This window comes from Stenella coeruleoalba (assembly GCF_951394435.1).
Source record: "Stenella coeruleoalba genome assembly, chromosome: 3".
NCBI classification, from domain to species: domain Eukaryota; kingdom Metazoa; phylum Chordata; class Mammalia; order Artiodactyla; family Delphinidae; genus Stenella; species Stenella coeruleoalba.
In genome coordinates this window covers 63486860-63498813 of record NC_137148.1, presented here as the reverse complement: position 1 = coordinate 63498813, position 11954 = coordinate 63486860, and the positions used below count along the sequence as shown (strand labels likewise).

Below are 11954 nucleotides of genomic sequence, written 5' to 3'. Positions count from 1 at the left end.
GTTCTATTCAGTATAAGAATACACTAATTCATTATAATAAGTGAATGTTTTACAGAAGATAACCATGTGACCAAAATTGAAAACAAGTTTTGCTAAGAGTACTAATTACGGATATTTTAAAATTACATTAATGGTAAAAATGAAAAACTGACAAACCTGGATTCTGTTCAAAATCATCGAGGAGTTTATCCAAGTCACTGACTGCTGCTTTAAAATAACTGTCCATCCTACTTGTAGACTTACTCAGAATTTAATTCTTGTGTGCCTAGAAAATACGAAGTATGATATTTCATTTAATTCTCTGACATATAAATATTATACCATGTACTGCATGCCAAGAAACAGAGCCAGGGAATAGACACAAATAAAATTTAAGAGTATTGCTTTGAAGAATCTGTAATTTAGTTGGGGAAATTCCTCTATATATACAAAAATGACATGAAAACAAACTCTAACAACATAACATGCATACATAAACTATTTAAAATTTAAAACACTTATCTAAATAACTCATGGGTCAAAGAATGCATAGTTGAAAGCTATAAATAGTTGTAAGTACCACGTATCAAATAATATAAAATATACTACACACAAATAAAAATACTGCATGTAAAAACTTGCGAGATTCAGCAAAAGTGAATACTTAAAGACAGATACCTAGAGACTTAGATGCTTATACTAGAAAAAAAAGAATGAAAACAAATAAGCTAACAGCAGAAATTAAAGAAATAGAAAACAAGCATATGAGAGAGGTACAAGAAAACTAAAAGTTAGTTTTATGAATAAAGTAGAAGAACCTCTGATCTGTGGCAGGAGCTCCATCAAATAAGCCTGAGACACCTTGAAGGAATCTATCAATGACTAATGGGACAATATAAAAAGGACACAGGAGCTAAGTATCACTGGCTTAAATGGGACAAATGAACCTCAAATAAATGAAGACTACAAAGGACTGACCACAAATCAAATGGATTAAAAAAGACAAACAAACCAAGAGATCATAATGATACTAAAAACAAAACCAAAAACCACCACTCATTAGAGAGTTGCTAGGGCAGTAACCCTTTACTCTGAAAATTGATATACTAAGAGAAAAGAACTAAGAATTTATCCTGCCCTTTATTTACAAAATGTACTTTAGGATAAGAAAACAGTTGCTGAGGAAGAATTCTTTAGATAAGAATTCCAGTTGATAAATGCAGAAAGATATTAAAATTTTTTAAATCATTTCTTCATAGTCCCTAAAACAATAAATGGACTACGCAATGGCTATCAATGGATGTTAAAACTGTTAGATGAAAGGTTGAGGGGAACTTTATAATGGTGGGATCAGGCCAACACATCTAAATCCAGTGACCAATTTCACCATCAATTAATGTGGAAGACATAGAATCATATACAAAATATTCCTGCCCAAAAAAACAAACAAAAAAACCCACAAAAAAACAAAAAAAACCTGAATCCAAATCTAATCAAGTTTTTAGCACTAACTGCATATTTACAGGAAATTCATGGATAGAGGGACAAGTTAAATGATATCAAAAGAAAGCAACTGGCTTAATCCAGAAGGGGGAACACTTTTCAGCAATGTTCCTCAAACAGTTGATAGTGAATGACTTTTTTTTTTAAACTTCCAGTCTGTTACAAACTGTTACTTTTGTAAAACACAATAAAACAATACAAATTTTGCAATAATATACAAACAAAAGGATATAGATTATTAAACACATTTGAATGGTGCCCTGAGTAAGGAATAGGAGTGGGAAATGAAGGATAAAAGACAATAAACTACTGAAAGGGCTTTACTAGAGCCACTTATGATGGTCACCATGAACTGAGGACACATGAGGCTCAGAAAAAATAAGAGATACTTTAAAGATGGGTTAAAAAAGATTATATAGAGCTTAAGAGAATTGAACAAACAGGAAGACCTATCTGAAGAAATAACCTAAAATGTAGCCCAGAGAGATGAGGAAGAAGAAAATATGAAAAAAGAAGTTAAAAAACATGGATGACAGAATGAGAATGGAGCCCCGTAAGGAGAACAGAGCATGGAACAAGTATGCTTGAAAAGATAATGCCAGGAATTCCAGAACTGATGAAAAACACAACAGATATAGGTAACCCATTACCAAGCAATATAAATACAGTTTACCCTTGAACTACATGGCTTTGAACTGCACAGCTCACTTATCTGCAGATTTTTTTCAATAGTAAATACTGCAATACTCCACAGAGTTGGTTGAATCATGGATATGGAGGAACCATGCATACGGAGGGCTGACTATAGGTTATATGTGAATTTTTGACTTGCAGAGAATTGGCACCCCAACCCTCACATGGTTCAATGGTCGACTGTAAAGAGAAGTCCACAGTTAGATACTCTACAGTGAAACTTTTGAACTCCAAGATAGAATAGCCAGAGAGGAAATGTCATCTTCAAAGAAACAATAATTACGCTAGCACAAGGTAAACTTCAGAACAATTCTCATTAACAATGGTATGCCATCCTATTCATTAAAGCATATTATTCTTTTATTTCCATTTTTAAATTTTATTTATACCATACATATACAAAAGTACATGAAAACACACAGGCACCAAAACAAATAAAAGGAACTTGGAGGAAGAGACAATATAGGAAGAAGAAAACTTCAAAGAAACTAATATTCTCAGAAAAAAAAACCAATGCGACTATGAAACAGCAACAGAAAGCCATACGTAAAGAATATGTGAAGAAAAAAGATCATGAAAATTGACAACACAAATCTTAAAATTCAAGTGAGGCTTACAGAATGTAGGAAAAGCAGTGCTTAAAGGGGCACTTACAGCATTAAGTGCATATATTAAAAAAGAAAGATCTAAGAATCCATAATCTAAGCTTCCACCTTGGGAAATTAGAAAAAGAACAACTTAAGCCCAAAGTAGGTAGAAGGAAAGGTAACAAAGATCAGAGCAGAAATCAATGAAATTAAAAACAGGGAAATAGAGAAATGGAGAAAAACCACTGAAACCAAAAACTCTTTCTCTGAAAAAAGTAAAATTGATAAACTAGGCTAATTAAAAAAAAAGAGAGATACAAATAACCAATATCAGAAGTGAAAGAGGGGTCATAACTATTGATACCATGGACACTTAAAGGAAAATAAAGCAATATTATGAACAATTCTATGCCCCCAAACTCGATCATTTTGATGAAATGGACTAATTCCTTGAAAAACACAAACTACCAAAATCCACACAAGGAAAAACAGACAACCTGAACAGTCCTATATATATTAACAAAATGAATCAATAATTAATAACCCTCCACAAAAAAAGTCATCAGGTCTAGATAGCTTCACTGGTGAATTTTACCAAATATTTAATGAAGAAATGATCCAAATCTTCCACAGTCTCCTCCAGAAAAAAAGTAGCACAGGGAACACTTCCTAACTCATTCTATAAGACCAGCATTACTCTAATACCAAAATCAGATAAACACATTACAAGAAAGAAAAACTACAGACCAATGTAACTTATGAACACAGAAGTAAAAACCCACAACAAAATATTAGCAAATCAAATCCAGTGATGTATAAACAAAATTATACACAACAACCAAGTGGGATTTATTCAGGTATGCAAGGCGGGTTCAACATTTGAAGATTAATCAATGTAATATACCACATCAACAGACTAAAGAAAAATTATCATATAATCATATGAACTGATGCAAAAGAAAAAGCATTTGACAAGACCCAATACTTACTCATGATAAAAGCTCTCAGCAAATTATGAGTAGAGGAGAACTTCTTCAGTTTGATGAAGAATATCCACAAAATACCTACAGCTACCATTACACAATATATTTAGTGATGAGAAACTAGATGCCCTACCCCCAAAGACTGGGATCAAGGAAAGGATGTCTTCTTTCACCACTCCTATTGCACATAGTACGGAAACCCTCACTAGTGTAATAAGAAAAGGAAATAAAAGGTACACTGTTTGGAAAGGAAGAAATAAAAATGTCTTTATTTGTGATGACATGATTTTCAATGTAGAAAATCTCCCCAAACTGACCCCCCAATATGGAAAAGTGAGTGTAATAGCAAGGATGCAGGATACAAGGTTAATATACAAAAGTCAAATGCTTCCTATATGAGCAAGGAACAGTTGGAATTTGAAATTTTAAAAAACAGCTTTTACAATATACCTCAAAAATTAAATGCCTAGATATAAGTATAAAATATATACAGGACCTATATGTGGAAAACTACAAAATGCTGACAAAAAATCAAAGAAGATCTAAATAAATGGAGATATAGTCCATGTTCATGGACAAGGAGACAATACTGTTAAGATGTTAGTTCTTCCAACCTGATCTGTAGCTTCAGTGCAATCGCAATCAAAATCCCAGAAAACTATTTTGTAGAACTCAGGAAACTGATTCTAAAGTGTATATGGAAAGGCAAAGGACCTATAACAGTCAACACAATACAGGATACCTTGAAGATATTGTAGGTTTGGTTCCAGACCAGTGAATATCATAATAAAGTGAGTTGCACAAATTTCTTGGTTTCCCAGTGCACATAAAAGTTATATGGCATTTGTCCAAATGATTTAAAGATTTACACTATACTGTAGTTTATTGTGTGCAATACTATTATGTATAAGAAAACCAATGTACACACCTCAATTAAAAAATTCTTTATGCTAAAAATGCTAATCGTCATCTAGGCCCTCAGCAAGTTATAGTAGTAACATCAAAGATCACTGATCCCAGATCACCATAACAAATATAATAATAATGAAAAGTATGAAATACTGCAAGAATTACACCTTACATAAGAATGTATTTTAAATGGATAATAGAGGGGGAGTGGCTAAGACAGAGGAATAAGAAGACCTTGAGCTCACCTCCTCCCATGGGCACACCAAAATTACTACTTAAAGAGCAACTGTTGAGGAGAACTAGCAGAAATGATCTTCTACAACTTAATATAAAGAAGGAACCCCAACAAGATGGGTAGGAGAGGTGGAAACATGGTACAGTCAAGACACATACCCTTGGGTGGGTGATCCATAAGCAGCAGGATAATTACAACTGCAGAGATTCTCCCCAAGGAACAAGGGGCCTGAGCTCCATAACAGGTTCCGCAGCCTGGGGGTCCTACACCAGGAGAATGAGCCTCCTAAAACATTAGGCTTTGGGCTTACATTCAGGATAGCCAGAGGGCTGGGGGAAATAGAGCCTTCACTCTTAAAAGTGTGCACACCAAATCACACATGCTCTGAGATCCAGGGCAGAAGCAGTAATTTGAAAGGAGATTTGGTCAGACCCACTTGCTGATCTTAGAGAGACTCCTGGAGGCAGGAGGCAACTGGAACTTACCCTGGGGACACAGATGCTGGCAGCAGTCATTTTGGGGAGCTCATTCTACCATAAGGACACTGGTGACGAGAAGCGCCATTTTGGAATCCTCCCTCTGGCTTATCAGCCATGGGATCTGGACCTAACCAACAGCAGGCCAGCATCAGCTCCAGGACATCCCAGACCTCACAGCCAACCATGTCAGGAACCAGCCCTGCCCGCCAACAGGCCAACACCAGCCTCAGGACCGGGCTCCGCCCACTAATGGCCAGCACTAGTCCTGGCCCAAGCACCTCATGAGCCAGCCCTGCCCACCAGCAGTCTAGCATCAGGACTGGGACACCACAGGCCATGCAGCCAGTCACGTCAGGACCTGGCCCTGCTCAGGATGGCAACCAAACCAGACAAGGGGTCAGCCACACCCACCAGGACGCCCACAGCAGTCACCCCAACAAAACAGAAGGGCCCATGCAGTCCACCTAGAGGGCACTCCCTAGAGCAGATAGGCCTGGGGATGAGAGGGGAGTATGCTGCTGGGCATCATAGGACGTCTTCTACATAAGGTCATTTCTCCAAGATCAGGAAGCATACCCAACCTACCAAATACACAGAAATAAAGACAGAGAATTAGGCAAATGAGGCAACAGTGGAATATGTTCCAAATGAAGGAACGAGATAAAACCCCAGAAGAAGAACTAAGTGGCGATAAGTAATCCACTTGATAAAGAGTTCAAGGTAACGATAATAAAAATGCTCAAAGAACTCAGGAAAAGAATGGATGAGCACAGTGAGAAGTTGGAAGTTTCCAACAAAGAATTAGAAAATATAAAGAACCAAACGGAGTTGAAGAATACAATAACTGAAAGAAAAAAAATACTCCAGAAGGAATCAGCAGTAGACTAGATGATACAGAGGAACAGATCAGCGAACTAGAAGACAGAGTAGTAGAAATCATTCAAGCTGAACAGGAGAAGAAAAAACGAATTAAAAAAAAAAAAGAGGACAGCTTAAGAGACCTCTAAGACAACATCAAGTGTACTAACTTTGCATTATAGGAGTTCCAGAAGGAGAAGAGAGAGAGAAAGGGGCAGAGAACATATTTGAAGACATAACAGCTAAAAACTTCCTTAACCTGGGAAAGGAAACAGACATTCAGAACCCACAGAATCAAGGAATCACAGAGAGTCCCAAACAAGATCAACCCAAAGAGAACAAAGACATATGGAAATAAAATGGCAAAACTGCCATCTGTAACAACATGGATGGAACTAGAGGGTATTATGCTAAGTGAAATAAGTCAAACAGAGAAAGACAATTACTATATGATTTCACTTATATGTACAATCTAAAAAACAAGTGAACAAACACAACAAAAGAGAGTCATATATATAAAGAACAAATCCCCCTTGCCAGAGGGAAGGGTGATGGGGGGAGGAGAGAACTAGATGAGGGAGACTAAGAGGTACAAACTTCCAGTTACAAAATAAATAAGTCATGGGTATGAAATGTACAGGGTGGGGAATACAGTCAATAATTATTTAATATCTTTGTATGGTGAAAGATGGTAACTAGAGTTATTGTGGTGATCATTTTGAAATGTATAGAAATATCAAATCACTATGTTATGTACCAGGAACTAACATAGTATTGTAGGTCATTTATACTTCAAAAGCAAACAAACAAACTCAGAAAAAAAGATCAGATTTGTGGTTACCAGAGGCAGGGGGTGGAGGTAGGGGGAACTGGATGAAGGTAGCAAAAAGGTACAAACATCAGTTATAGGATAAATAAGTACTAGGGATGTAATGTACAGCATGATAAATATAATTAACATTGCTGTATGTTATATATGAAAGTTGTTGACAGTAAACCCTAAGAGTTCTCATAACAAGGAAAAAAATTTTTTTCTATTTCTTTAATTTTGTATCTATATGAGATAAAGGATGTTCACGAAACTTACTCTGGTAATCATTTCATGATGTATGTAAGTCAAATCATTATGCTGTACATCTTAAACTTATATAGTGCGGTATGTCAGTTTTATCTCAATGAAACAGGAAGAAGAAATAAATTAAAAATAAAATGGATGAGACTAAATGTAAAATGCAATATTCTAAAAACTTCTTGAAAAAGCATAAGAGGAAATCTATATAACCTTGGGTTGGTGATGATTTTTTTTTTTTTTTTTTTTTTTTTTTACGGTACACAGGCCTCTCACTGCTGTGGCCTCTCCCGTTGTGGAGCACAGGCTTCGGACACACAGGCTCAGCGGCCATGGCTCACGGGTCCAGCTGCTCTGCGGCATGTGGGATCCTCCCGGACCGGGGCACGAACCCGTGTCCCCTGCACCGGCAGGCGGACTCTCAACCACTGCGCCACCAGGGAAGCCCCAGTGATGAATTTTTAAATATAACACCAATGGCATGAGACATGAAAGAAAAAAATTGATAAGTTGGACATTATTGAAGTTAAAAAAAAATCTGCTCTGAAAAAGACACTGTTAAGAAAATGAGAAGACAAGCCACAGAGTGGGAGATAATATTTGCAAAACACATAACTGATAAAGGACTCGTGTCCGAAGTCCTCAAAAAACTCTTAAAATTCAATAATTAGATAACAAACAATCCAATTAAACAATGGGCAAAAGTTCTGAACAGATACCTCTCCAAAGAAGATATAAAGTTTGCCCAACAAGGACCTACTATATAGCATAGGGAACTCTGCTCAATACTCTATAATAACCTAAATGGGAAAAGAATTTTAAAAAGAATGGATACATGTATATGTATAACTGAATCACTCTGCTGTACACCTGAAACTAACACAAGATTGGTAATCAACTATACTCTAAAATAAAAATTTTAAAAGATATAAAATTTGCAAATAAGCATGATAAAATGCTCAATATCATTTATCTTTAGAGAACTACAGATTTAAATAATGAGATACCACTTCATATCTATTACAATGGTTGAAATCCAAAAAACTGACAATACCAAATGCCCCAAGGATGCCAAACAGCAGGAACTCTCATTTATTGCTGATAGGAATGCAACATGGTACAGCCACTTTGGAAAACACCTTGGCAGTCTCTCACAAAACTAAACATAGTCTTACCATATGAACCAGCAATCATAATACTGGGTATTTACCCAACTGATTTAAAGATTTATGTCCACATAAGAACTGAGATGTGAATGTTTATAGCAGCTTTATTCATAACTGCCAAAATGTGGAAGCATCCAAGATGTCCCAGTAAGTGAACGGCTAAATAAACTCTGGTACATCCATGCAATGGAACATTATTCAGTGATATAAAGAAATGTACCATCAAGCCACAAAAAGATGGATGAATCTTAAATGGGTATTGCTAAGTGAAAGAAAGCAGTCTAAAAAATCTCTATACTATACAATTCTAATTTTATGACATTCTGGAATGGGTAAAACTAGAGTGACAGTACACACATCAGTGATTGCCAGTGCTCTGGAGTAGGGGAGGACTGAACAGCTAAAGCAAAGTGGATCTTTTAGGGTGGTGAAACTATTCTGTATAATACTATAATGGTGAATACAAGACATTAAGCATTTGTCAGTACCCATACAACTTCATAACACAAAGAATAACCTCAATGTATGCAAATTTTAAAAAATGTTTAGAAGGTTGGGGGACTCAGATGGAATGCAGAATGTGAAAAAAAAGTCTAAATGCATTACAAATGTATAAAACAACCATGCTGAAGGAGGTAGAGAAATAAAGTTCTACCTTTGGAAATAAGTGGAGTCTAAAGGCAACACAAGCATTGTACTCTAGTTGATAAAGTTGTTTCTCCTGGGGGTATGGGTTAATTCTGAAACCATCATACACATATGCTGGAAATGAAATTAAATAAATGGATGGCTGATGGTGGGAGTGAGGTTTCCACTTTTGGAGGGGAAGGTTACATATAAGCAAGGGGAGGAAGCTAGAATGATCCATGTGGTAATGAATTTGAGTTGGAGACATCAGTATAAATTCATGTTTAGCTTAATATGGACACAGATGGTTACACATCTGTAATAATTTTTTGTTTGAAATATTTATAGATATTAGCATAAACCATATCTCTTGCTCCATCAGCTGAAAGGGCCTAAAAGCAAGACGTCTTAGTGGCAATAAGCACACTAGTACCCAGATCTTGGTTTCTCCAACAAAAGGAACCAAGGCTCCTTGGAGAAATCGCTGATTGCTAAGACTGGGACAGGAAATATACAAGATGAGCATGGAGTATCTTATAATGCTGGAAAGTAAGGAAATGCATGTGCACATACATGCACACACATAATGAAGGAGGTATGTCAGAATTTGCCTCCCATTCAGTCTTTCTCAGGAAACTACTAGAAGATGTACTTTGCCAACATGAAGGCGACACCAAGAAAGAAAAAAGACCTGACATCGTGGAAACAGGTTATCCCACAGAGGGCAGAGAAAAATGAAATTCACAGATGAGCATAAAAGGACACTTCAGGAAGATAGCTGTACAACAGGCCTAGAGAGCAACCCATCAAGATGGAGGCAGGGTGACAGACAATTACAGGAAAGATATTGCAAAATAAACGAACAGATTATCTGATGTGTGTGAATCTACCAACAGGAGATTTACACATCTTGCCTGAAAGGTTGTTAATACATTAAATAAAAGATACGAAAAGATATATTAAAAAACCAAGATGATTATTAACTCTAGGAAAAACACAGAATTATATAAGAAAGGAAGTATCATCACAATATACTACCTGGCTCAGCTGTACACAATATTTACATAAATGATGCAAACACTAAATAATAATTTAACTAAAAATTAACATATAACTAATTTGCAAATATAAAGGAGGGGAGAAGTGCAGTATTTAAACGTGGAGGCTGGTGTAACGAACATAAATTCCCGGGCTTCCCTGGTGCTGCAGTGGTTGAGAGTCCGCCTGCCGATGCAGGGGACACGGGTTCGTGCCCTGTTCCAGGAAGATCCTACATGCCGCGGAGCGGCTGGGCCCGTGAGCCACGGCCGCTAAGCCTGCGCGTCCGGAGCCTGTACTCCGGAACGGGAGAGGCCGCAACGGTGAGAGGCCCGCGTACCACAAAACAAAAACAAAAACAAAAACATAAATTTCCATCTTCTATAATAGGAAGTTGGTAAATCACGTCTAAAACTATGGTAGGATGGGGGTAGGGAGGAGAAATAGCTGTATATGAGAGCAGGTTATTTAAAAACCTAGAGGTGAAAGAGTTAAATAGTCGCTGACTGTGGGGCAGCCTTTCTCAGTAAGGGTTCTGTGAGAGAATTAAGCCTTGATGCCCCTAAGGCATCCACTTTACCTAATGAATTAACATCTCTCCTGTGCATCTGAAGTGTTACTGCAGCTGACCCTTGAACAATGGGGTTTGGGTGCTGACACTTCTCGAAGTCCTATATAACTTACAGTCAGCCCTCTGTATCCACAGTTCCTCAGTAAGTGAGATTCCTGTCTGTATCCATGGATTCAACCAAGCAGGATGGTGTAGTACTGTAGTATTTATTTACTACTGGAAAAAATCCGCGTATAAGTGGGCCTGCACTTCAAACTCGTGTTGTACAAGGGTCTACTGTAGTTATAAATCACCCTTGGGAGAACTGAGAAAATAGTTACTCATGTTATTTTCTGTGTTTGTGATTCCAAAGAGGAACAATTAGAAAAGCTGCTTCTGTAGAGTGGGATTCAGGGAGAGAAGGATGAGGGCAGAGGGCTATTGTTTTTCACTGTAAGTCTTGTAGGATTATTTGACTCTTTAAATTATGTACAGGTATCCCTTTGATAAACATAAATATTACCTTAAAATAAATATAATAGCAAAAAGCAATAAAGGAACTGTGAATACAAAATGTATTTTTAAAAAAATAAAGCACAGAACTCAAAGGTGTAGAAACAGTTCTCATTAGAAAAAGCCCAATAATTTTTCTTAAAAATTATAGAATTTATTACATAATATCTACTTAAAAAGTATTTCTATGTAAATGGCAATGTACTACTAATTATTATGTTCTTTGAGTCACCTAAAAGATACAAAACAAGGTAGGATAATTAAATAATAATATAATCTAACAATTTGTAAAAGGTATGACATTGAAATCTTTTGACATGAAATCTTATTAAACTGCACATACTTCCCATTTCAATCAAGATTTACTTATTGTGCCAGTAATCTACCCTTGTACAGAAGACACAAAAGAAATATAAGATATATTCCCTATTCTAAGGAAGTTTATTTATGTGTGCATATGATAACTTGTTTTAGGTAGTATCTTTACTCATTTGGCCATTTATGTATTCATAATTTTATAAACAAATATTTACAATACTTACTCTGCAAAAATGATTTTTAAAAATCTCTTCATGAGTAAAACCGAATTGGCAACAACATGGAAGATTTGTCAGAAAACAACAAAATCAATAGTAAGGAGACTCCTAAAATGGTTAAGGTGAGAGATGATGAGGGCCTGAACTGAGACAGGGCAGATGGAAAGGAAACAGATATAAAAGCGGCTGTTCCCATAGGGAACAGAACAAGGTGGAGGTGTCTGAGGAG

The 11954-nt window shown here is 36.4% G+C and overlaps 1 protein-coding gene across 6 annotated transcripts in view; it reads right to left on the bottom strand.

Moving 5' to 3' along the window:
• The window catches only part of ZFYVE16 (zinc finger FYVE-type containing 16), a 56860-nt gene that overhangs the window by 40548 nt on the left and 4358 nt on the right, over window positions 1–11954 (bottom strand). For all 6 annotated transcript variants that reach the window (XM_079915293.1, XM_079915292.1, XM_079915294.1 and 3 more), the window contains exon 2: window positions 157–265. In XM_079915293.1, coding sequence (XP_079771419.1) covers window positions 157–226 — 70 coding nt within the window. In that variant the 5' untranslated portion in view covers window positions 227–265. The remainder of the gene's footprint in view (window positions 1–156; window positions 266–11954) is intronic.